We start from the raw sequence: 26,999 nt of genomic DNA, 5'->3' as shown, positions 1-26,999 counted from the left end.
TGGAAACGTACTGGGAGCCAGTGTAGGTTCTCTCGCCAAATGAGGCCTCTCACCAAGCCCTACCTAAAGATACCCAGGATTGAATGCTGGAAGATTCAGGGCAGATAGAAGGAAGTCCTCCTTCATGCAGAAGATTTAAACTATAGAATTGCTCCCACAGGAGGCAGTGATGGCCACTAACTTGTATGGACAAATTGGCAGAGGACAGGGTCATCAATGGCTACTACCCACACTGACTTTGCTCTGCCTCCGTATGTGGAGAAAGCAGTGCTTCTGAATACCTGTTGCTGGAACCCACTGGAGGGGAGAGGGCTCTTGGGTTCGGATCCTGCCTTTGGGTTTTTCGCACAGGCATCTGGTGGCACCTGTGAGAACAGGATGCTGGACTAGATGGCCTGATCCAGCAGGCTGTTCTTATGTTTAACCTGCAACATTCTGCATGCAAAGCCGATGCTCTACTATCAAGTCGTGGTCCTTAAAATGCACGTCCCTCCTCCGAGCTCAGAGATGGGGCTTCCCCCAGGCTTTCTGTAGCTCAGGGGCGGGGCAATTTGATCAGGCTGCTCTCCGCTATCCAAAACCCGGCATTCCAGGCACCAGATAACAGAGACGGCACTTCCTAATAATGTACAAAGCACACCAGTGGCGAGTTAGTGCAGAGGAGCAAAGACACCAGGCCAGGAATGCCTTAACGTGGGCTCCGGCTACCCCTATCAATTACAAATATATGGGGATGACACAGGCCCTCTGTCATTAGCAACTGCTAACATTTCTGTTTGCGCTGCAATTTCCAAGTCAACAGGTCTGGCCCGGGATCACAAAAACATCTGATGCGCATTCCCGGCGCTTACAGTTAGAGAGCAGCTTGATAAATATTAACTTAGCGCTAGTCCGGCGTCACGAGAACAATTGCAATGGCTTTTTTTATATCTTTTATCGCACACCGTCGGGAAAAAGGTGTCGCTGAACCAAGAGCAGAAAACCCACCCGCCCACGAACACTCTCTCCTCCGACCTCGGCTAAAACGCAATCCTGAAAGAGGGGAGTGGGGAGCCACCTCCCCATCGCAGCCTCCCTTCTCATCATCACCGTGGGCCGGTCTGAAAGGGAAAGTTTTCAGTGCCGCCAATTAAAGGCACAAATTAAATCTTGCATCAAAGCTCGAGGCGCCAAGCCAAGCCTTTATGAACAAGGGAAGTTAAGAAGCGCCCCAGGGGGTTGAGGACAAGTGTTTAGAGGTTACCACAACACCGGCTTCTCCAGTAAGAGTGAAAACAAAGGAGATTTGCGACCGAAGGGGTGACAAAAAAGGCAAAAACAAGGATGTGTCCACAAGAGAGGCAAAGCTGCAAGGCAGAAGGATGATGGGAAAGGGGGGGGCTGTGGGGGCAGGGGTACCCAGAAGGATCCCAAAGAGGGGCAGAGAATCAAGGCTGCAGGGTTTAAGCCAGGAGGAGGAGGAAGAGGAAGGATCTAGGGAGGGAGAGAATTTCAAGAACCAATTTTATGGAACTCCCTTCCAGTTGAGGTCAGAAAGGCCCCCTTCCCTGCTGAACTTCCAAACTTTGTTTTCTTCCAGCAGGCATTTAAACTGAGCTCTCATTTCATTATTTTAACCCATTTTTATTGACAAGCACTTGGAGACCGTTGTCATTAAGCGATAGATAATCAATGGTAGAAATCAATGAAAGTGACTAAGATAAAAACCATGCAGGAAAGTTTTGAGAAAAGGCCACATGGCGTACGCAGACCTTGAAGGCTGCGGGACCCAATAGATCAGGAAGGCTGGGTGGTTCTTCAAGCTAAGAAACCATGAGTTTGGGGTGGGGGCTTCTAAGGTGGAAGAAGGAGAGAGAAGATTGAATTAAGAGGGGCACAGGAAAGGGAATGGAGAGCACTGCTGGGAGAGAGGATGGGGAAAGCAGGAGTGGGGATGAGGAGCTACCTGGGGCAAGAGGATGAAGCTTTAGGGTAGCTCATATGGGGGCGGAACAAGATCACACAGGAAGGCAGAGCTTTATGAAATTGGGGCGGAGTTAAGGGAGCCCAAAGGTTCTAAAGGGGAGGGGCTATGGGAGATTGAGGGAGGAGCCAGCACAAATGGGAGGAGCCACAGAGGTTGAGAATTAACAATAAAAGTAACAACGCCCAGATAACTTTAAGGCAGGCCTGTCCAAAGTCTGTTTTGGGGGCCTAATCCGGCCCCTTTGGCAGTTTATTTCCTGGGGTAAAATCCTAAAAAAAAAACCCCTCAACAACTTCAATCCTTAAAAAAGTTTAATAACTTTGGTCGGCCCTTCACTTCATCAAATCCGGCCCTCTTTGAAAAAAGTTTGGCCACCACCGCCTTAGGGAGATGGAACAGGTAGAGAGGTAGGGGAGCAAGAGAGTGGGCGGAGCAAGATAGAACCCCGCCCCTCTATTTTAAAGGGGAGGGGCCAAGAGAAAGATCCCCGGGTTGTCAACTCCGGAAAAAAGGGAGGAGCAACGAAACCGTTCTACGAGGGGGCGTGGCCGCGAGCGATCCCGAGGGAGGGGCGGGCGGTGGGCGTGGCGAGAGCGACCGTTCCCTCGGGCGTTCCGAAGGGGAGGGGCGCCAGGTGTGGCGTGATATTGAGAGCGATGGGGGGAGGGGAGGGGGCCGCGTTCGCGAGGGGGGGCGGGGGTTCGGAAGGGGCGTGGCCAGAGCGCGCGAGAAAGTTCTGAGGGGGAGAGGGAGGGCGCTCGTCTCCCCTCGGCCGCCCTCAGTCTGAGGCGAGCGCCGCTTACCCTTGTCGTCGTCCGCCGCCGCCGCCATCCCCAAACTCCTCTCGCAGGGCCGCCGCCGGCTCTGAGGGGGAAGGTGTGGAAAGTCTTCTTTTGAGGGAACCTCGTCCCCCCCCCCAACCGGCCGAGGGAGGACGAAGGGCGGAGACTCAGCCCAGGCCGCCCTACGGTCCCCTCACGGGTCTCCTCAGCCGCCGGAGACGGAAGAAAGCGCGGGCGGGGGGGATTAAACGCTGCGAAATTCAGTTACAAAATTTAAAAAAGTCAGGCGGGTGTGTGGAGATATGTGCCTTTCTCTCTCTCTCTCTCTCTCTCTTTCTTTCTTTCCCTCAGTCGCTTCTCTCTCAGTCGCTTTCTGCGCGTGTGCGCCACTCCGGAGCGTCCCGCCGCTCTCGCGCGCCCCCCGCCTTCGCTCCGGAACCCGAGCGCGTAGGCTGCGTTTTCCGCCCGGAGGCGTTTAAAGCGGGGACGGCGGCGGCTTCCTTTCCCTTTCGCTCCCCCGCCCTCAGCCGGTCGCCGTTGTTAGGGCGAGCCAATGGGCGGGCTGGGCTGGGAAGGGGGCCACGCCCACCGAGGGGAGATGTTCACGTGTCCCCCTCGGCCACGCCCACACGGAGGGGCGGGGGAGGGATAGGAGGGAGTCGCCTCGGCCTCGTCACTTTCCCCCTCCTGCGGCTTTAAAAAAATGCATTATTATCCTTTTTCTCTGATGGCTTGACCGGAAAGCGACTGATTAAAAAAACCTCACGTTTCACAGATATTACTACTGTTCTATGAGGGCTTATCCCTTTAAAAAAATGCCAAATTATTGAGGGCTTTGCCATGAAAAGCGCCTAATAAAATTATTATATTTTTGAGGGCTTGGTTGGCTCTGAAATGTCAACAATAAATAAGTGTTTATATTTATTTATTTATATTATACACATACACACATACATATACACATACACACCCCGTATTTTTCCATCTATATGACTTTCCCATGTATAAGATGCCCCCTGTTTTGGGGGACTCAGATTTAAGAAAATGTGGGGAGATTTATCCATGTATAAGACGCCCCCTAATTTTTGACATTATTTTTTAGGGGGGGAAACAGTCTTATACACAGAAATATATATATATATATATATATATATATATATATATATATATATATATATATCTGTTCTATAGTTGAGGGTTTGGCTGTGAAAATAATAAATTATATAAGAAATGACATAATGTAAATGACATATTTCTTTCGTATTTTCATTATACTTCCAGTGCAAAATCAAAGAAGAGCCTTGTGGCATCTTAGACCCACGCAATGTTGTTGACGGACATCAGATTCCGTGGAATGGCATCTGTTCCGTCAGAGGTAGGGAATGTTAACCTGCGTGGGCAGCTGTGTATTGTTGAAGCGTGGGTGTAGAGAGAGTGAGAGAACAGTTAATAAAATGCAAAAGAACCTGACAACCCATGACATGTCAGTCAAAGCCTTCCCCAACCTGGTGCCCTCCAGATGTTGTTGGACTCTTAACTCTCATCACCACTGACTCAACCCTGGCTGGGCTGGTGGGAGTCCCAACAAAGTACACGGGGCATCAGGTTGACAAATTAGCCCAGGGGACAGCAAACTTTTTCAGCAGGGGGCTGGTCCACTGTCCCTCAGACCTTGTTGGGGGCCGGATTGTATTTTGGGGGAGGAGGGGGAATTAACAAATTCCTATGCTCCACAAATAACCCAGAGGTGCATTTTAAATAAAAGGACACATTCTACTCATGTAAAAACACCAGGCAGGCCCCACAAATAACCCAGAGATGCATTTTAAATAAAAGAACACATTCTACTCATGTAAAAACATGCTGATTCCCGGACCGTCTGAGGCCAGATTTAGAAGGTGATTGGGCTGGATCTGGTCCCCGGGCCTTAGTTTGCCTACCCATTAATTAGCGCAATGACCATTCACTCTGAATTTTGCGTTTCGTTGCCACTATTTCTGCTGCTGAACTCCCACCTTCCAGCAGATCCAGTCAGTATGATCAGTGGACAGGAATGACAATGAAATTGAGAGTCCAACAACATCTTGAGGGGCCACAAGGTGTTCCCCATCCCTGGTGGAGGGATTTTGCCAACCCTCTGATTAACGAAAGCAGCCTTATACCATAAATTTGTTACAGTGCAATCCTATGCCAGTTTGATAATCATCATCATCAACAACAACAACACATATCCCCCTCTTCCCAAGGAACCCAGGGCAGCAGGCAGACGGGTGATACAAACATCCGAAAGCATCTTTTAAAACAATTCCAGTACAGATGCAAGACTGGGAAATATCTCTGCTTAAAAGGCTTGCTGGAAAAGGGAGATCTTCAGTTGGTGCCAAAATGACAAAGAGGTGGTGCCTTAAGTTCAAGGTGAGGCCTACTCACAGGTAAGCTTGGACCCTAGTCTTTGAAGCACTGCAAGACTAATTTTGCTGTGAACGGCAAAGCAATGCATGTAATATCTCTTTTTCATGTTATCTCCATAGCAGTACAGCTAACAGTGTATGGAACGCAAGGATATAGACTGGACCCAGTGGTGCAAATTCCAAACCCAGCAATGCAGACTACACCTCCATTTAGTTTTTTGAGATACCCTGATTCTCGTCAGAGGGCTAGGTTGCAAGCTGGCTAATGCTGTTGTTACACTGCTGTGTAGTGGTTAGAGTGTTGGACTAGGACCTGGGAGATCCAGGTTCAAATCTCCACTCGCCCATGAAGGTGACTGGGTGACCTTGGGCCAGTCACAGCCTCTCAGCCTAGCGTTCCTCACAGAGTTGTTAGAATAAAATGGGGAGGAGGGGTACATGAGCCAGCTTGAGTTCGCTTATGCAATAAATAACAGATTAAAAATAACAATAACAATTAAAAATTGATATGGTTTTCTTCTTCAATAAGCCTAACAAGCTCTTGGTGTCTGGGTCAGCCTTTATCCTGGAAGCATCATGCCCAAGAATGTTAGGTGGAGTCTATCTCAAAGCTAAATTTAATATCCTGTGACTTTAGGGTACTTACTGCGGAACTATTTCCTTGAGTTGACATGACAAAAATTGTCAGTGTGGACTTCTTGATGTTTTTAGCAATAGCTTGCTTACTTTTTGGTAGCAAGCCTCTCACCCAACACTCCAGAAAGTATTTTTCAAGCTTCTTTTTATGACTTGGGGCTTTTCTTTCCCCCAGCTTTACATTCAGTTCATACGTTAAACACTAAATTTAAAAGAGCCCCTTCTAGCCAAATCTCACTGTCTAGGAGGACTTTAAAGTGCTGCCCATATTGACCTATTCCAGGGCTTATTTAACACCAGATAATTATTGAAAACTTGGGTACCTTACAGCCATAGAGAGACATAAAAAAGGGACTTGCAAATATATGGAGCTAGGAAACAATATGCATATAATACTCTCACTAGGAAAGAAGTGCAGGTTATCAACATACATGTGCAACTTAAATCTTGCCCAGGAATGCAAAACATCATGAAATAGAAAACCCCCCACTTACTTCACTTCCAGAAAATGAACAGGCCCAGACTTTGGTGGCTCTCCAGAGAGAGATTTCCAGGACTGGGGAGTTTTGGGTTGCCGTCTCACTGTTCCCTATAAAGAATAAACTTGGACACTTTCTAGAGAATCCCTTTGACGGATCGTCAGGATTGCGATGGAACGCTGCAGAGGCAGCGGCCTCTGGCTTTATTACCCCCTCGCTCTGTCTTGAAAGGCTCGCTAGTCTTATTGACCAAGGGAATTTGCCTCTGCTGCTGTGAAATCATCAGATACTTGTTGCTGCCAACAACAGCTGAAGCTCCAGGCTCCAGGGAACAATGGGCCTGTGGGCAGCCCTCTGGCACTTGGGCCCCCTGTAAGGAGCGGGACGGCGCGTCCCGTACGGTCCAAGGGCGGACGGGTGCTTTGCATTCTCCTGGTCGTGGGCTGCCAGGAGCGTTGACAGGCAAAGCATGCGGACTATGCACAGGGGTCAGCTTGTGGCGTTTGCGTTATCTTTTCCAAAGGCAAGGAGGATGGATGAAGCTTCTTAAAGGAAAGTCGCGGGGCCTGGAGCCAGCCGTGCTGGAATTTGAGATTGCTCCTCCAGCCTCTGGGTTTGAAGCCCTACAGGGTTTGCTCAGATTTGCTGGGGGCTCTTTCGTTCTTGGGGGCTCTTGAAGGCTCATGTTAGCCTCTGCGTAGTTACGTCGGTGCCCCAAATACCCAGAAAAGCAATCCTATATCTTATTTCTTTATTGCATTCCTATCCCACCTTTTCCCCCAAGGAGCTCAAGGTAGCATACATGCATGGTTCTCCCCATCCTCGTTTAATCCCACAACAACCCTGTGAGGTAGGTTGGGTTGAGAGGCAATGATTGTCACCCAGTGACTGAGAGGGGGGCATTCGAACCTTGATCTCCTAGGTCCAACTCTCTAACCACTGGCTCTCAAACAAGAGTTGCTTGGTGAGATTTGAACCAACAGCTTCCTGGTTCCCAGCTTACTCTTCTTAGACACTATGCTACACCAACTGCAAAACTGGCTGCCAGCCGCAATGACTATGCTCCACCTTCACTGTCTCCCCCTCCTGCTGCCACAAGTTCCCCTCCCTGTTTGTCTCCCAGAACCAGAAGAGGCGTGAAAAGGGCAGAGGAGAGGTGGGCAGCATGCAGGCGCAGTCTCAGATTGCTTTTAAAAAACCCTGGAGAGGAGGGGACTTAGCTGTGGGGATCTTCGGTCTCAGCAACTCCTTCAGGGGGTAAGCCTTCCCAGAGATGAGTTGCTGTGCGCATTAGGCCCTACATTCCCGTGCAGATTGTGGTTTTGCAACTCCAACTTGCACTGTGTGGTTTATTGCCGGCTCCCTCCTCGCAATGGGAAAGTGCCCCATTTGCCCTCATGGGCTAGCCTGATGAGCTCTTTTCTCTGTTCCCGAGTCCTGCATCTTCTGTGTTGATTCTCCCAACAGGACCAGCGATGACATTTCATGCTGTGGCAACCCTTTTGCCGAAAAACACTTGGCGAGCTGCTGCAGAAGGTCAAGTGTTTTTGGGTCTCCTCCAGGAGGTCAGGATGGTTGCAGGAGGGATTCAAGCATGTTCTGGAAATGTAAGGTAAAGGTAAAGGGACCCCTGACCATTAGGTCCAGTCGTGACCGACTCTGGGGTTGTGCTCTCATCTCGCTCTATAGGCCGAGGGAGCCAGCATTTGTCCACAGACAGCTTTCGGGTCATGTGGCCAGCATGACTAAGCCGCTTCTGGCAAACCAGAGCAGTGCACGGAAACGCCGTTTACCTTCCCGCCGGAGCGGTACCTATTTATCTACTTGCACTTCGATGTGCTTTCGAACTGCTAGGTTGGCAGGATCAGGGACTGAGCAATGGGAGCTCACCCCGTCGTGGGGATTCGAACCGCCGACCTTCTGATTGGCAAGTCCTAGGCTCTGTGGTTTAACCCACAGCGCCACCCGCGTCCCTCTGGGAATGTAGGTTTGTGTAATTGAAGCAGATAAAAGCACTCTATCACCTTAGTGTAACACATTCCCAGCAGTGAGTGGAGCCAGAGGCAAAAAGTTGGTGGAGCAACGGATTCTAATTTTACCTTTCTGCAGTGAGCTAGTCTCTACGCTCGAACACCCCTCTCTATCCCCCACCCAGGCAAGCAAAGGGGCATCATCAGAGTTCAGTGAAACAATTCAGCGAGACAGAAATGCTCAAGGAGGGTGAAAAACCGGGCAGGTGGGGCTGGGGAAAGGGGGGTAGCTGGGAGGAGTCCCGAGAGAAACCTGGAAGGCCACATCCAGCTCCAGGGCCTAAGGATGGCCACTTCTGCCATATTGCCAACAGATGCACTTTAAAAAAAAGAAAGCCAGACTTTCTGGGGTTAGGAAAGTGGAGCAGAATGAAAGTGTGGGATGAATGACTAATGGGAACATCCTGCAAGCCGAACAGGGGGAAAAACAAAGACCAGACACAGTCTAACCACTGCGTAAGCTTTGTGCAAACAAGTAAGAATGAATGCTCAATAAGCAGGTCGTTTTGAGGAGTCGTAGGGAAAGCGTAGAGGAAGGTGGAAGTGTTTTGGGGGCTGGTGCTTTCGGCAGGCCTGCCCGCTCCCCCTGGGAGCAAGTGATCTCTCCCTTTCCTGCTCAGCGCCAGAGTGATAAATCCTGGCTAGCCTCAGAGGGCCTCCTCTGAGCCATTATAGAAAGTCGGCAGCAGGGGAAGAAATCAATACGCCCCGGGCAGACGAGGCCATTCTGCCGGCTGGTCCTCCAGCCGCGGGGATTAGATGATAAAAGCCAGGAATGCTCTGGATTCTCTGCACGCCTAAAGCCTCCCATGACATCTGTGGCGGAATCGCCCATCACGTTCGGGGTTCTGTTTTTGTGGCATTCAAAGACCCGCAGCCGAAGACGCGGTGGGTTATTTCAAAGAAATATACAGTGGTACCTCAGGTTACATACGCTGCAGGTTACAGACTCCGCTAACCCAGAAATAGTGCTTCAGGTTAAGAACTTTGCTTCAGGATGAGAACAGAAATCGTGCTCCGGCAGCGTGACAGCAGCAGGAGGCCCCATTAGCTAAAGTGGGGCTTCAGGTTAAGAACAGTTTCAGGTTAAGAACGGACCTCCGGAACGAATTAAGTACTTAACCTGAGGTACCACTGTACAGACGAAACAAGAACGCTTGGATCCTCGGCTCCCTCTCCTCCAACACATAGCCCTAGGAAACTGCTTTATATTGAGTCAGAGCATGGATCCATCTAGTTCAGTACTGTCTACACTGACTGGTAGCAGAGTTTCAGGCAGGAGACATTCCCAGCCCTGCCTGGGAGATGTGGTCATGGAAGAGACACATGCCCAGGGTAAGCTGTATATTTTATCCCGCTTTAGGGCATGTGGACCATTGGTCTGGAAATAACCCAGCGTGTTTGGTATCACCGCCAAACGATGCGTTTACACACGTTAGTTGGCCAAGCTGCATTGTGAAGGGAGACATAACCACTGGCCACTCTTTACAATATCTATTTTATAAAGTGATTGTCTTAAAGTTGTATGTTCCACTGCATGGGTATAGCTTTCGTTTCCAAGTTTATAGGCTATTTCGACTTCCTTGGCCAGGTAAGGGCCGTGTTGTTTTTGAGCACCTGGTCCTGTGTTGGTTTGGAACAACGTGGTCAGCTCATGGGCCAGCCTAAATTTTTTCTTTATCCCCCCCCCCCCTAAAAACTAGGTGCACCCTATGGTCCAGTGCGCCCCGTGGAGCGAAAAATACGGTAGTCCCGCATCCTGTTCTCACAGCGGCCTCCCAGTTGGTACCCCAAGAAGTACCTGAGTGCAAGAGTACTCTCTCCCTTCCTGCAGTCTCCACCTACATAGCCTTCCCCTCCAGGATGCTGTAACCTGACAGCCCTACCCCATTTAAAAATAATTGCAATTAATCAATGCATAATGGACATGTAAGGTGTCCTGGTTGCACTTCTCCAGGGGGGATGGGAAGGCCCATTGCTTCCCCGTATCCAGGACGTTCCTGGCACTGACCAATCCGTCCTGATCCCCAGGCTAAGCCCCCTGGAGAGCCTTCAGAGCGAACCCTCGCTCTCCGAAGGGACCTCTCTGCTTTGGTCGGCATCAGCCCCACTTCAGTGGGAGCAGGAAGCTAGGGTGGGAGCGGTCACATGGGCGCCTCAGCTGACCCGCAAAGTGAATCACCGGCTTTGTTCTCCCCCAGCCGTTGTTTATGTCCCAGACAAAAGGATTGTTTATCATTTCTGGGGACACAGAAAAGTCCAGCAATGAAAGAGAGCTCTGTGCTTCGCGAGTCCGGTCCCCCGATGAGACGGGCTTGAGTTTTGTTTCCTTGGCTTTTTATACAAAATATTAAACGCCGTGGCTTCTCCACTCTGCTGCAATGTTTGTGCAATTCGGGTGGGGTGAGAGGAAGTCTTGTTTGCAAGGCTGGTCTGCTGTTTTATACAAATCAATAGGAAACAGAGTGGTTTGCATTCTGTTTGGGCTGGAGGGGGGAGAGCAGGTACGTTGACAAGACGCTTTTCCAAAAGCACCTCAAGCAGTGGATCCTAAACTTTTTTGTCCACCGTCCCCTTGGTCCCCTAAACTCACCCCCAGTGCACCCTATCCTATCCTATCCTATCCTATCCTATCCTATCCTATCCTATCCTATAAAAAGCAGTTACTCAGAAAAGCAGTTTTCACGACGCACTAAGAATTCCAAACAGTAACCATTAATTGCACACTTATTCCAGATCCAATTAAAACTACTTAGTTTAATCAATTCAGCAAAACGGATGAACTTGATCAAGTGATACCAGCTTTTTCAACGTCTGAGGGTCATTTAGCAAGACGACTAGGCTAGTTTCTGCCCACTCCTACATCAATGCCTGTTTCAAAGTCACTTAGCAGGAGTATGAAATCTGCTTTAACTATTTATTTCTGCTTTTATCTTGTATTTCATCTTGTGAACCGCCCTGTGATCGTTTGAAGGATGGTATATAAATCTAATAAATCTGATAAGAATAATACTAATGCCTTAGAGACCAACTAAGTTGGTCTCTAAGGCATTAGTATTATTAATGCCTAAGCAGAGGCTTGACAACCATATGTCAGGAGTGCTCTGATGGTGTTTCCTGCTTGGCAGGGGGTTGGACTCGATGGCCCTTGTGGTCTCTTCCAACTCTATGATTCTATGATTCTATGATTCTATTCTAAGTTTGTTCTGGGTATAATCTTTAGTCATATAGTTAAAGCCATGGTTTTCCCAGTAGGGATGTATGGAAGTGAGAGCTGGACCATAAAGAAGGCTGATCGCCAAAGAATTGATGCTTTTGAATTCTGGTGCTGGAGGAGACTCTTGAGAGTCCCGTGGACTGCAAGAAGATCAAACGCATCCATTCTTAAGGAAATCAGCCCTGAGTGCTCACTGGAAGGACAGATCGTGAAGCTGAGGCTCCAGTACTTTGGCCACCTCATGAGAAGAGAAGACTCCCTGGAGAAGACACTGATGCTGGGAAAGATGGAGGGCACAAGGAGAAGGGGGCGACAGAGGACGAGATGGTTGGATAGTGTTTTCGAGGTTACCAGCATGAGTCTGACCAAACTGCGGGAGGCAGTGGAGGACAGGAGTGCCTGGCGCGCTCTGGTCCATGGGGTCACGAAGAGTTGGACACGACTAAACGACTAAACAACAACAACAACATAATCTTTAGTGTGCATGCACACTTCTTCAAATACCTGAAGAATATCTGGAGGTATCTGAAGAAGTGTGCATGCACACAAAAGCTTGGTCTCTAAGGTGCTACTGGACAAACAAATTGTTTTATTTTGACTGCGTCAGACCAACATGGCTACCTACCTGAAAATAACAGCAGCAGCAACAACAACATCATTATCATCTCTTGCTGTTCCCTTGGTCCTTAGTGCCCACCTAGGTAATCCAACCCCCAAGGGGGCAGGGCTGCCCATTTTGGGGAAGCACTTGTGTATTCTAAAGTGCATTTAAACTGTTCATTTTTTTTTTAACTGAAAACATCCGAATTCAGCATAACTTGACCAGTCAGCTGATTCCACACACACTGACAAGGGTGGTGGGTGAGCCCTTCATACAAATGTAATACGTTCTTTCATGCTTAAATGGTCAGAGAGGCATTTTGGACAAAGCTACACACCTCGGCTGGGACAAAGGCAGATTCAGCTGTCTAGCGAAATGTTGCAGTGCACTGTCCCCCCTCTCTGTGAGTGACGGCCACGTGTAATGACAACCATCCAGCCAACGAAGTTTCTTCCATCTTCTTTCCCAAGGTTTCAGGAAGGCAGTGCTGGATTTACATATAAGCTAAACAAGCTCTAGCTTAGGGACCCACTCTCTTGGGCCCCCCCCCCAAAAAGAAAAAAAAAACTGGATGTACATTTGCAAAATATAAGATAAAAAACAAATAAAATAAAACCTACATACAGCAACAGTGTTTTGTGTTTTGTAGGCTCCTATGATGTAAGTCATGGGCCCCGCCTGCTAGCCTGCTCCCTAAAATATCACTGGTTTGCTCATTTCTATATCAATTACTTTGAGAAATACATATTTTGTGATGTGCAAATGGCTTTAGATACCTATGAGGTCCATAAATGACCATATAGCATATATTCAACACAAAAAAACAGCCGCAATTTGTTGTTGACAAAGGACAGCTGGACATTAAAGGGCCCCATTACCTTCAGTAGCTTAAAGCCTCATCAAACCTAAATCTGGACCTGCAGGCAGGTGACATTCCCAGACCCATCAGGGGATGTCCCACCTTGAGCGACAAACCCTTTACCTAAAAGGACGAGCAAGATTCCAGTCCTCATGGCATTGCATAAAGGGTAAATTTAAGTTGGAACATAGGAAACTGCATTATACCAAAGCAGGCCATTGAGGTTCAGCTACCCAGCATTGTCTGGCTGACTGGCAGTGCTTCTCTGGGTTTTCAGAATTGGGGGATATTTCTGGAGATGCCGGAGATTGAGGAGCCTTCTCTGCTCTCAAAGCAGTTTACCCATTGTTACGGCAAAATCTGGGTGCGAGGCTGCTCTGCCACCCAGCTCATCGGACTAAGTCCGTGGGTCCCTGCGGAGGAAAATGAGCTCAGCCGGAGACAGGAGCAAGCAGCAGAAGATCCAAGTTTATTGCGCAACAGGTTCAAGGCGAGATTGAACCCCGAGAATGGGGCGACCTAAACTTTTGAAACTCCCTCCATGTCCCAGAATACAGTGCAAGAAACGTCATGAATACACAATGAGAAGGTTGGGTTTCACGGGTTGCATCATGAATATATTACACACGTCATGAATATGTTTACAGAGAGGTGGGGTTACATTGATTTACATTTGAGATAAGGGAGGGGGAATGTGCAGAGTGAGGGATATACATAAATAAACATTTCTTGAGTACCGGTGGTGGCATGACAATGGGACAGTGATATGCATCGTCTGCCACCTGGCATTGCCGGGAGGAAGGGTTTGGCAGGACGATCTGACAGGATTAAGAAGTTCCTGTGTACGTGACCTGTCGCTTCAGGGATTATGGAGGTCGGGGTGGCATCATGGAGTCCAAAGGGAGCTGAGTTGAATGACACCAAGAGCTAGGAAATCGGAGTTATGGTTGATTTTATATCAATTTCCAAAGGTTTTCTATGCTTTCTGACCTATTCCGTATTGGTGATCAAAAGCGAAACAAAATGGACACATTGTAGCAAGAATGGATACACTCACGTTAGGAATAGGGCGGGAGAAAGGCATAGGAAAGATGGGGCTTATTCCGCCCGCGTGAAGACAGGAAAGAGAGCCTTTTATTTACAAGGCAGGGGTACAGTGTGGTGCCTATGCAATGGTGCGGGGGCCCCTGCAGTGCCCAGCCGGCCTCGAACCCCTTCAGGGAGCGGTGGGGAAGGATGGGTACCCCCCCCTGTTCCTTCCGTATCAGTCCCCCATTCGGAGATAGATTTGCATTAAAGTTCTGCAAGAACTTGCAAATCTTTTCTCCGCACCCTAAATCTCGGTGAATGTAGGGGTGCCCTGTGAGTGGGAATAGGCTCTAATGGAAAAGGAGGAGGGTGGGCAGCAAAAGAGGGAACAACACGGACGAATAAAATTACTTGTGGCACCCTAGCTCTTTCAAACACTTTCAATAGTGGTGTATGCTTTACATTTAGCAGGAAGGTCCACTACTGACTGAAAAAAAATGCAGTTTGCTTTTTAGCCCCACCGTTTTTGTGTTTTCAGGTGCCAAGCTAGCTCTTCTGTGGTCTCACACCGGCATAGTGGTACAGTAACACATCCTGCTGAATCCCCTCAGGGCTTTCATTTAACCATGTCGCCTGGCAACCACCATAGCTGACCAGGCTTGGACACATCATGAGAGATATGTCTTCGCCTTGGTCTTTCTATGGGGTTTTCATTATTGCAGGCTCTGGTCTCACCCTCATGGAAAGTTGTCCACTTGCTCTTAAAGGACCAAAAACTAGTTGCAGCCTGGATACACGTGCCCAATTCCGGTAGAGTCCAATTTGAATTTATCTTGCCCCATGGTTCTCAACTTTTCAAAACCAATATGTTAAAACCAAAGCCATTCCTAAGGGGGCATTTGTCCAAATGAGTCAATTTAACTCTATAAGGGACCATTCTTGCTACATCAAGGCATATACAATTTTCTTGTTATCAATAATAATATTACGTATGGTAGTCGTGTCCTCAAATAAATAAATAAAATTTGGGACATGATCTACACACAATTTCATCTGGCATCCTAATCAAAACATCTCAAATAATAATAAGGAGTGTTGCTTCAAATCTATCTGATAGATTAATTTCGCAGCTGTAGATGAAAACCAAGATTAATAAGTAAATAAATGCAGAACAATTGCTACTTGAAGACCGTACTGAATCTGCAAGAGATGCAGGGAAATCATAGAAAAGATTTGAAATAGTTTTCTGGAACAGAAAGAAAGAAATAGTAAAATCTGGGAACTTCATATCTAGAAAAACATTGAATGCGTAAATAAATGGGTAGGGAAGGTTGGCACTCTTCAGAGTGCCAGGTGGGACAAGGAAATATGATCATCAGTTGACTTGATCTAAGTATAGTCTGCTCTATTGGAAAGCATTGTAATATATGGGAGTCCTCCATGAAGACTTGGGGTGTAAGCCATATCCTTCTGCTGTTCATAGTTATGTATGTACACAGAAATTTTTCTTTTGTGGAGATAACACATAATCAGACACACTTCAACATTCCTACATAATAACACATAATACACAACAAACTAATTAAATATCAGTTGAATATAAAAGTCAAAAAAATGTCCTTGCAATTCAACTCCTCCCCTGTTTGTCAGCCCCACTCCTCCGGCAGTCTATATCCTTTGAAAGAGATAGCTGTGGCCACTTTGAAACTTTGGTGTCTTCTGTTGTGGTGGCGAAGCTTTTCATGGGATCTGTAATAACACACTTGTAGAAGTGATATCCTGTAAGGGCAGGGTGGACTTAAAAGACACAGTTAAAATAATAATAAAACACACACACACACACACACATTGACCTATGAGGAACCAAAATAAATAAATGCTAAGACACAGAATTTTAAGAAATCTGAAGTAACAATGAAAATAAAAGAGTGTTTCTTGATGTGACAACATCGGCTAGAATGTTAATAGCAAAATACTGGAAAATGAATTAATGGCAATTTAAAGTTGTGCAAGTACCTTGAACTAGCCAAAATGACAGAATTAATAAGGAATGCTCAGGCAAAAGGTAAACAAATACCATTCCACAAACAATGTTTGGTTATGCTTCGGTTAATTTCATAGACATCATGGAAAAACGGATTAAATAAATGGAAACAGATTATTTGTAACTTTAAAAGTGTCAAAGCCACGAAGAGATGGAAGTCACTAATATAGTAGGGATTTCACAGAACAGAAAGAAAGTTAATACAGCAGGGATTTCACAGAACAGAAAGAAAGTTGTTGTGGGAGAAAAAGGGACAAACACTTTGTTATCGGGGTTCACATATCCTGTTAAAAGGGAAAATTATTTCATGTGAGAAGCCTGTCAGGAAATGCTGTTCCTAAAATGCACACAAACAAAGTCTGTGATTTAAATCCCATTGAGGGGTGGAATTCTTTGATATTTACCTGTGAAAAGAATTTGGCATGTTTAAGATTTCAAACTTGGGACACATTAAGGGTGATTTCTCTCAATGGTTCTAAGTTTTACATAAACCTCCTCCCCCCCCCCCCACAGTTTCCCCCTCCTTCCTCTCTCTCTCTCTCCTTTTTTTTTTTTTTTTTTTTTTTTGCTGATCTAGTCTCTGTGCATGTGTGGAGTTCATGTCTCAGCAAACCTTTTATACTATTGAAATGTTGCATCTTTGGGCAAAATTAGAATTTGAATAAGGGAAGGGTAAGGAGTAGATTTTAAAAGAGGGTTAGATTTAAACAAAAGAGAGAAACTCAGCAATTGAAGTATTCACCAACAAAAGCTAGCAATTTCAGCCCAAGCAAAGCGACTGCTTCCTTTATGTACAGGAAAGGGCTAATATCCCTCTGGCCATTCGTGGAACAATGCCGCGCCCTTATATCTGGGGAAAAAATGGCCAGAGAATCAGAATTCATAGGATTTTTATTTATTTTTTTATTTTTTTATTTTTTAACATTCTAAGTTTTCGGCCTTACCATTTGCAGACAAAAATTTTCCTGCCCCTTTATTTACAGGATTGGTCAAGGCCTATGTGTATTTGTCTGATTTTCAAATAGTAGACAAAATGATAAACAAAATGATAAACACTGTAATCACTCAAATGCTTGGTACTACCAGTTGTGCTTCAAAACATCACAGCTTCACCTCTCACCTTTTTAAAACTAAAGAGCAAAGCTAGGCTGAATTTCAACTCCATCACCACACCAGAATTTAAGAATTACCCTGCAATGCTTGCAGACACATGTCCTTCCACACAGCCACAAATTGGGAGAGTTGAAAGGGACCCTGGGGTCATCTAGTCCAACCCTCCAAAATAAAGGGTTCACAGCAAGATTTCACAGCAAGATTTGTACTACACACACATACTTATGTACACAGGCACTACTGGGGAAGAGAGCACAATCAGTGCTCCTATCATGTACTAAGGAAGAGGAAAATAAAAATTCCCAACTTTATACAGAACCCTTTAGCAGATCTTGAGATTAGTTTGAGTTTATTTCCTTAGATTAGTTTGAGTTTACTTCCTTAGACGTGCAAGTTCCTAGACAAATTATCTTTAAAGAAAGATTGAAGTGAACATTTTCTTAAGATAGGGAGAGGATCTCTTATAAAGCATAGTTAAAACAGCCATAGATTTGATTTAAAGGGAATACAAAAGTGACAATTTTTCCTGAATTTGCAGAGGAATAGTAAGCCTAATCTGAATTTGCAGAGGAATAGTAAACCTAATCTATGCCCCCCCCCTTTGCAGTTTCCTTTAAAGGAAGCTTACTCGGGAGTAAATTTACCTGGCACAGAAGTAAGAAGGAGAAGAAAAGAAGAAGAAAAAACCTGAAAGAGACAGAATGAAACAGGGGGGGGCATTTTCTAAGAAAAGAGGCTAGGAAATCTTATAGAGACTGATATCAGGAGCCTTACAATAACTCTTCTGTCCAACTCTTATGTCCAACCAAATCAAAGTTAAAAATGGACTCAGATATTTTCTTAGAAAGAACACCATATTGTCAGTCATATGCTTAATGAAATACTGCATTTTAGCTTGAGAGCAATTGTGCTCAACTAGGCTTTTGCAGCAGAAACATTAGGTTAACTTCACATTCCAAAATAGACTGTAGACTCACAATCTCAAAAGTTGCGGCAAAGCAAGAGGTGGGGTAAACATTTGCACCCCTCATTCTCATTTTGTATTATTTAGGACTGATAAGGTCCAGCATGGCTTCCTTAGATTTAAAATTTCGAAGCAAGCTTGCAGTTTAAACTATGCACACTTAAGAAAGGTAGTCTGTCAAAGACAGAAGGAACAGACAACACACATAACAGACAACATGTAAACATACATATTCTACATATATGTATTAACAGACAACACACATAACAGACAACATGTAAACATATATATTCTCATCCTTCAGTTGGTTATTGCAAGGAGTTGGGCCGCTTCCTTTAGCTTCATTAAGTGAAATTAGTAGGAAGGTCCCACATGGTTTTAAGAGCCTCCTTGCCTCTTCAAACACAACCAGTTAACCAAACTGGCAGGGCTCACAATGCTTAGTTGACTGGGTACCCTTTTATATATGCATGCGTTGTTGTTGCTTTTTTGGGGGGGGGATAGAGAAGGGAGAAAGAGAGGGGTTGATTTGGATTTGGGTAACTTGTACAGGGGTTTATTTAGGGTTTCCTATCTCTTGTTGCTTGGCAACTTCCTAATGGGTTTTAGCGAGCTCTATCTATCTAGTTTCCTCTATTCCTTTCCTTATTTCCTATTCCAAATCCTGGGGTTCCTTTCCACTCTGCCAAATCCTGCCCAATTCCTCCTGGGCTATCCCTCCTGGCAACCTCCTTATCTATCGTCCCAATCTCAGGAAAAGGGGCCCTACTGGACGCCCGTGCCGTGCGGTGCCAGATCGGGTGATCCCTGGATAGAACTTCGAACTGAAAATCCCCCTTGCTTTTGGAAGCGGGCTCACGCACGATACACGTGTTACGTGGCTCCGACCAGTGCGGCTGGGATTGGGATAGAAAGCAAGACCCCTTCCTGCCCCCTCCGTAAGGGCGCTCGGGAAGTTCGGAAAGAGAACTCCAACCCCTTGCTTTCAACTGAGATGCCCGTTGCGGAGAGTCGGCTGTCTTTCCAAGCCGGGTCTCTCCGTCTTACTTTCGGACTCTCAATTGGTGCGGCTGACTGGAGGGTTTGAGAGGAGAAAGAGATAGAGCTCAGAACCCCCCTTTTGGGTCGAGCAGCAGTCCACGGTCTCTCTCACCAATTGGACCAAGAGACAGGCGAGAAAGAGCGATAGAGAGGAGGGCAGAGAATTCAGTTGCCAGGAGACTTCCACCCCCTTCCCACCAGTGCACTGGATTTTCCTTTTCCTTATACTCACGTGTCTTCTATGATGATCCCGGGATCGATGAATAAGCCGGCTGGATCCCTCTTTGCTCCCCGGCTGAACTCCTAGGGCTTTTGATTACCGCCCGGGAGATGGCTGGGGGTCCAAAAGGATCTTCCCAGGCAAAATGGCCCGGAGCCGGCTGAAGATTTCGGGGCCCCCAGTCAGCAGCTCGGGAGAACCGCAAGCCCCACGTTCGGGCGCCATCTGTTACGGCAAAATCTGGGTGCGAGGCTGCTCTGCCACCCAGCTCATCGGACTAAGTCCGTGGGTCCCTGCGGAGGAAAATGAGCTCAGCCGGAGACAGGAGCAAGCAGCAGAAGATCCAAGTTTATTGCGCAACAGGTTCAAGGCGAGATTGAACCCCGAGAATGGGGCGACCTAAACTTTTGAAACTCCCTCCATGTCCCAGAATACAGTGCAAGAAACGTCATGAATACACAATGAGAAGGTTGGGTTTCACGGGTTGCATCATGAATATATTACACACGTCATGAATATGTTTACAGAGAGGTGGGGTTACATTGATTTACATTTGAGATAAGGGAGGGGGAATGTGCAGAGTGAGGGATATACATAAATAAACATTTCTTGAGTACCGGTGGTGGCATGACAATGGGACAGTGATATGCATCGTCTGCCACCTGGCATTGCCGGGAGGAAGGGTTTGGCAGGACGATCTGACAGGATTAAGAAGTTCCTGTGTACGTGACCTGTCGCTTCAGGGATTATGGAGGTCGGGGTGGCATCATGGAGTCCAAAGGGAGCTGAGTTGAATGACACCAAGAGCTAGGAAATCGGAGTTATGGTTGATTTTATATCAATTTCCAAAGGTTTTCTATGCTTTCTGACCTATTCCGTATTGGTGATCAAAAGCGAAACAAAATGGACACATTGTAGCAAGAATGGATACACTCACGTTAGGAATAGGGCGGGAGAAAGGCATAGGAAAGATGGGGCTTATTCCGCCCGCGTGAAGACAGGAAAGAGAGCCTTTTATTTACAAGGCAGGGGTACAGTGTGGTGCCTATGCAATGGTGCGGGGGCCCCTGCAGTGCCCAGCCGGCCTCGAACCCCTTCAGGGAGCGGTGGGGAAGGATGGGTACCCCCCCCTGTTCCTTCCGTATCACCATCAAGTTCACGGGGTGATTTGGGGCCAGTCGCTGTCAGAGCCCAGTTTCTGAGCACAATTTAAAGTGTTGGTGCTGACCTTTCAAGCCCTAAACAGCCTTGGTCCAGTATACCTGAAGGAGCGTCTCCACCCCCATCGTTCAGCCCGGACACTGAGGTCCAGCTCCAAGGGCCTTCTGGCGGTTCCCTCACTGCGAGAAGCCAAGTTACAGGGAACCAGGCAGCGGGCCTTCTCAGTGGTGGCACCCGCCCTGTGGAACACCCTCCCACCAGATGTCAAGGCAATAAGCAACTGTTTTACTTTTAAAAGACAACTGAAGGCGGCCCTGTTTAGGGAAGTTTTTAATGTCTGATGCTGTTTTGTTTTTAATATTTGGTTGGAAGCCGCCCAGAGTGACTGGGGAAACCCAGCCAGATGGGCGGGGTATAAATAATAAATAATAAATTATTATTATTATTATTATTATTATTATTATTATTATTATTATTATTATTATTATTAAAAGGGGTCATACAGGCTGTAGCTGTCTTCCAGTCCCCTTTTTTTTAAAAAAAAGACCCCTGACCATTAGGTCCAGTCGTGACCGACTCTGGGGTTGCGGCACTCATCTCGCTTTATTGGCCGAGGGAGCTGGCGTACAGCTTCCGGGTCATGTGGCCAGCAGGACTAAGCCGCTTCTGGCAAACCAGAGCAACACACGGAAACGCAGTTTACCTTCCCGCCGGAGCGGTACCTATTTATCTACTTGCACTTTGACGTGCTTTCGAACTGCTAGGTTGGCAGGAGCAGGGACCGAGCAACGGGAACTCACCCCGTTGCGGGGATTTGAACCGCCAACCTTCTGATCAGCAAGTCCTAGGCTCTGTGGTTTAACCCACAGCGCCACCCGCGTCCCACTCCAGTCTCCCTGCTCCATGCTTAAAAACCTGTTGCATTTTCTTGCGCAAAATGACCATTGTGTTTGTACCCGAGGAATTTAGAACCATGAGGGCTAGCAGGAGAGCACCTGCTTTGCGTACAGAAGGTCCAGATTCTGCCCTTGGGAGAATCTCAAGGTATATCTGGGTCCGTCTGGGAGAAAACAGCTTCGTAACGTCAGGGAGAGCGAGCTCAATTCCTCCTCAGGCCCAAAGGCAGGTGGCTTTGTAGGGATATTTACTGTCTCAAGGCAAGAGGATGCTACAGTTTTGTCCCCCGATGCTCTGTGTCAGCTCAACAAAGGGAGATTATGATCCCAGCCCGGAATCGAGACAGCCAGTGACTGATGGGTAGATCACGTGAGTTCGCCGGTGGCCACAAGTCACCACAAGGGAAGGAGTGCGATAAAGAGGATAAGTGAAAGGGGATAAACACACGCGAACAGATGGCCGCCCGATACGCGAAGATGCTCAAGGAGGGGTTGAAGCGAGGCCTTTTGTAGGGGCCGGTGCTGATCTTGTCCCAGCTGCTTGTGGAATCGGACAGCAGAGGGGCTTGGAGTGGGATGGCCTTTCATAAGACCGAATTTGGGGAGGGGAGAGATAGTCACACCAGCGCTGATTTGCAGAGAAGCCTCTGTGCTTCCTTTTTGCAGCCAAAGTCAGAATTCCTAGCCTGAGGCTGCTGGTTGGAGCCGCAGGAATGAGCGGAAACTGCTTTATACTGAGCCGGACACTTAAGAACATCAGGCATTGCTGGCTCAGACCAAAGGAAGTCCATCTTAGCTCAGGCTTTCTGAACCATAGCTGTCAACCTTCCCTTTTTTTGTGGGAAATTCCCTTATTCCAGCGCCATTTCCCGCTGCTATCCCGGATTGTTAGATATCCCGTAGACTGTCCCCGGGACAGGTGAGGCTGCTGATCCCTTAATTTCAAATCTGAAAGTTGACAGCTATGTTTCTCAACCTGTGGGTCCCCAGATGTTGTTGAACTACAACTCCCATCACCCCTAGCTAGCAAGGCCACAGCTCAGGGATGATGGGAGTTGTAGTCCAACAACATCTGGGGACCCACAGGTTGAGAACCACTTCTAGCCCATGAGTAGGCAAACTAAGGCCCGGGGGCATGATCCGGCTGAATCGCCTTCCCAATCCAGCCCGTGGGCGGTCTGGGAATCAGCATGTTTTTACATGCGTAGAATGTGTCCTTTTATTTAAAATGCATCTCTGGGTTATTTGTGGGGCATAGGAATTTGTTCTTTTTTTTCTTCAAAATATAGTCCGGCCCCCACAAGGTCTGAGGGACAGTGGACTGGCCCCCTGCTGAAAAAGTCTGCTGACCCCTGATCTAGTCCAGCATCCTGTTCCCGCAGTGGCCAACCAGATTCCTGTGGATTCAAGCGCGGAAGCCCTCTCCGATCCTGCAGTTTGCCGCCACTGATATTCAGAAGTGTTGCTGCCTCCAGTTGGTTAGTAGCCATCGATAGCCCTCTTCTCCTTGAATGAATCTCTTGTCCAGCCCATTATTGCCTCCAAGCACCTGTTCAGCCCTTGGGCAACCCATGCTCACTATTACGCAATTTTACTACATGTAGGGCATCCATTGCATGGTTAAATCCATGCGTCACATCCGCACTGCACATTTTAACATCGCATTTAAAGCACCTGGCTTTCCCTCGAATAATCTTGGGGATTGCCGAATGCCTCTCACAAAGCATTCCCTGGGGATTATCTAATTGATTTTTGATTTTTATTGTTATTCATGTTTTTAAACTGTATTTTATGCTGCTTTTATAATTAAGTGGTTTTTAAGTGTTTTAAATTTGTTGTTAGCCGCCCTGAGCCCGGGAAGGGCGGGGTATAAATAAAAAAATATTATTATTTTTTATAAAGGCACAATTATACATTATACAGCTTCCGGAGAATACTGAAGAAAAGGAAACCGGAGGAAAAGAAGAGAAGAGAAGAGGGAGTGGGGGGGGGGGAAAGGATTGTCCTGTCCGTTGCGTAAAAGAAATTATTCAAAATATTCTCTCTAGAATGACACCCAGCTGATTACTTTCTGCTAGGCAATGTTTTCCCAATCTTCCAATCCCAATGTCTCAGATTAATTCATTTTCCTTTTTACACAAAAAGTCCCAAAGGAACCACATTTCCCACCCACCCCAAAGTTTGCTTCTGAGCCCAATGCACCCGTGAATCACTGGAAGTGCAACAAGCTGGTGTCCACTGCCTTATAAGCAGTGTGTTAATCTGGTCCATAATTGCATTTTGTCGGTGTCCCCACCCCCCACCCCAGGGAGCCTAGTGTGATTTAAAACGCTTTAATCGTATCCGGAAAGGGCTCGTCGTTTTAATTGCTGCCTTGTTTCCTTGTAAATGTTTCCTTTATAGCATTGTTAGCGACAGGGTTTTCAAATATATGGTCTCAGGGAGACACTTTTTCCTAGCAGCCGTTTGCCATTATGCTGGGGTTGAATCTAACAGAGCAAGATTCATGCGGCAATTTGGAGCTGATTTACTGTACTAAAACTCTCACACCTGGGGGGAACGAATGTGATATTTTTAGAAGTATGTAAGAAGAGACAGCAGTCACGAAATTAAAAGACGCCTGATTCTTGGGAGAAAAGCAATGACAAACCTAGACAGCATCTTTAAAAGCAGAGACATCACCTTGCCAGCAAAGGTCCGTATAGTTAAAGCTCTGGTTTTCCCAGTAGTGATGTATGGAAGGGAGAGCTGGACCATAAAGAAGGCTGATCGCCGAAGAATTGATGCTTTTGAATTATGGTGCTGGAGGAGACTCTCAAGAGTCCCATGGACTGCAAGATCAAACCAATCCATTCTGAAGGAAATCAGCCCTGAGTGCTCACTGGAAGGACAGATCGTGAAGCTGGGGCTCCAAGACTTTGGCCACCTCATGAGAAGAGAAGACTCCCTGGAAAAGACCCTGATGTTGGGAAAGATGGAGGGCACAAGGAGAAGGGGACGACAGAGGACGAGATGGTGGGACAGTGTTCTCAAAGCTACCAGCATGAGTTTGTTTGACCAAACTGCGGGAGGCAGTGGAAGACAGGAGTGCCTGGCGTGCTCTGGTCCAGGGGGCCACAAAGAGGCGGACACGACTAAAAGACTAAACAACAAAGGAAGAGTGCTGCAGCCCCTCTAGTCAAGCACCCTGTTCTCGCAGAGGCCAACCAGATGCCTGTGGGAAACCCGCAAGCAGGATTCGAACACAAGATCCCTCTCTTTTCCTGCAATTCCAAGCAACTGGGATCCAGGGGCATCGCTGCCTCTGACCGTGGAGGCAGAACACAGCCATTGTGGCAGGGAGCCATCGATAGCCTTTATCCTCCATGAATTTCATAGGATCACAGAACTGGTGCACCCTGAGGGTCATCTAGTCCAACCCTCTGCAAATTCCATACAGGGATCAAACCGTCAACCTTGGCGTTACCAGCATATGCTCTAACTGAGCTATCCAAATGGGAAAAAAATGATGTCATATATAAAGGTAAAGGGACCCCTGACCATTAGGTCCAGTAGTGGCTGACTCTGGGGTTGCGGCGCTCATCTGCTTTATTGGCCGAGGGAGCCGGCGTACAACTTCTGGGTCATGTGGCCAGCAGGACTAAGCCGCTTCTGGCGAACCAGAGCAGCGCATGGAAACGCCGTTTACCTTCCTGCCAGAGTGGTCTCTATTTATCTGCTTGCACTTTGACGTGCTGCTAGGTTGGCAGGAGCTGGGACCGAGCAACGGGAGCTCACCCCGTCGCGAGGATTCGAACCGCCAACCTTCTGATTGGCAAGTCCTAGGCTCTGTGGTTTAACCCACAGCGCCACCCGCGTCCCACATGTCATATATAGGATAAGGTGAAATAGTGAAATCAGTAGAATGGAAATAAACCTCATAATGGGAAAATAAAAAGAAATTTTAATGGACATTAATGAAAATATAAATTAAAATGTAAAATGCAATCTGTAATTAACAGTATTTGTAAATGAATATAGACAGACAACAAGATTTGTATGTACAGAAAGATTTATTTGTATACAGACACTGTATGGACAAAGATGGAAGAAGAAGAACAATATACAAAATGGACAAAGATAATGCGAAAAATTTAGAGGTGACATAAAAAAGCCAGTAGAAGGAAGAAGGAGCTTTTCAGGATGTCTTAGACATAGTGGTACCTCAGGTTAAGTACTTAATTCATTCCGGAGGTCTGTACATAACCTGAAACTGTTCTTAACCTGAAGCACCACTTTAGCTAATGGGGCCTCCTGCTGCTGCTGGGCCACTGGAGCACGATTTCTGTTCTCATCCTGAAGCAAAGTTCTTAACCTGAAGCACTATTTCTGGGTTAGCGGAGTCTGTAACCTGAAGCGTCTGTAACCTGAGGTACCACTGTATTTGTCCAGTTCTCTTTCTGATGCCGTCCAAGCTGCTGGCCTCCTGCAGCAGTGAGTTCCATCGTGGCAGCTTGGGAAAAAAATAAAAACAGCGGCTGTGTAAAAACCCCGCAAGACCCAGGAGGGAACTACTGTACTGTGTACAGTTTGCCCATCGCAAGATAAACAAGAGTTGCTCCAGTGGCACAGGAGGGCAGGATTTATCCATGAAACCACGCAAACCTATAAATAGCGGTGGGGAAGTGAAGGTGGCTTGGGTTTATTACGCACAAGCCGCCTTTCTTTCTTCCTTTCTTTTAATTCAGTCCCGCCGTGCCAGGAATAGCACCTAATCCCAAAATGTTAGATTAGGACTCTAGCAAGAAGGCAGTTTCTCGAAGGCAGCATTCAAGCCGAGCAACTTGCCAGCCACCAAGCAGGGGGATTTGGGGGGAGAGAGACCCCTGTCTGCTCTCAGCCACTGTTTATTTCTGTAGGGTCACAAGAATGAGGCGTGCAGTTGAGTCCCGGAGACACAAACCGTGCTGCAGAAGGAGTAAGACGCCCTGTCGTGCCCCGGTGACGTCACTCGCTTATTTTTGGGATCTGCCCAAGGTGGCGTTTAATCCGACGGGGACGTCTGTCTGCAGCTTCAGACATCTTTGGGGGTGGGGGGTTGGAGGACAATGCTATCTCGCGGTTTTAAAAGTTTGCCGTCCTCCCGATCTTAAACAATGAACAATCTCCGCCTGTCTATAGCTGAGCTTTTTACGCCAGGATGAAACTGTTCAGCTTGCAGTGAACTAAGTTCTGCTTGGCGTATACCCATTGAAATTAATGGACCTAAGTTGCCCGTCGTGGGCATTGATTTCAGTGGTACTAATATGAGTACCTCTTGAGAGTCCCATGGACTGCAAGAAAATCAGACCTCTCCATTCTGAAGGAAATCAGCCCTGAGTGCTCACTGGAAGGACAGATCCTGAAGCTGAGGCTCCAAGACTTTGGCCACCTCATGAGAAGAGAAGACTCCCTGGAAAAGACCCTGATGTTGGGAAAGATGGAGGGCGAAAGGAGAAGGGGACGACAGAGGACGAGATGGTGGGACAGTGTTCTCGAAGCTACCAGCATGAGTCTGACCAAACTGCAGGA

The 26,999-nt window shown here is 47.2% G+C and overlaps 2 protein-coding genes across 3 annotated transcripts in view; one reads left to right on the top strand and one right to left on the bottom strand.

Moving 5' to 3' along the window:
• Positions 1-6,650, bottom strand: part of OTUD7B (OTU deubiquitinase 7B) — a 52,022-nt gene extending 45,372 nt beyond the window's left edge. Inside the window, exon 1 of one of the 2 annotated variants that reach the window (XM_028709212.2) lies at positions 6,290-6,650. The gene's annotated coding sequence lies outside the window, so the exon portion shown is untranslated. Of the gene's footprint in view, positions 1-2,769; positions 2,901-6,289 lie in introns of those variants that run through there. The other variant, XM_028709211.2, reaches the window with a different exon arrangement.
• A 1,091-nt stretch (positions 6,651-7,741) lies between these two features.
• Positions 7,742-26,999, top strand: part of VPS45 (vacuolar protein sorting 45 homolog) — a 65,681-nt gene continuing 46,423 nt past the window's right edge. Inside the window, exon 1 of the mRNA XM_077920192.1 lies at positions 7,742-7,839. Within this exon, the coding sequence (XP_077776318.1) occupies positions 7,750-7,839 (90 nt within the window). The 5' untranslated portion in view covers positions 7,742-7,749. The remainder of the gene's footprint in view (positions 7,840-26,999) is intronic.

This window comes from Podarcis muralis, chromosome 16 (genome assembly GCF_964188315.1).
Source record: "Podarcis muralis chromosome 16, rPodMur119.hap1.1, whole genome shotgun sequence".
NCBI classification, from domain to species: domain Eukaryota; kingdom Metazoa; phylum Chordata; class Lepidosauria; order Squamata; family Lacertidae; genus Podarcis; species Podarcis muralis.
This window is presented reverse-complemented; position numbering and strand designations above follow the sequence as displayed.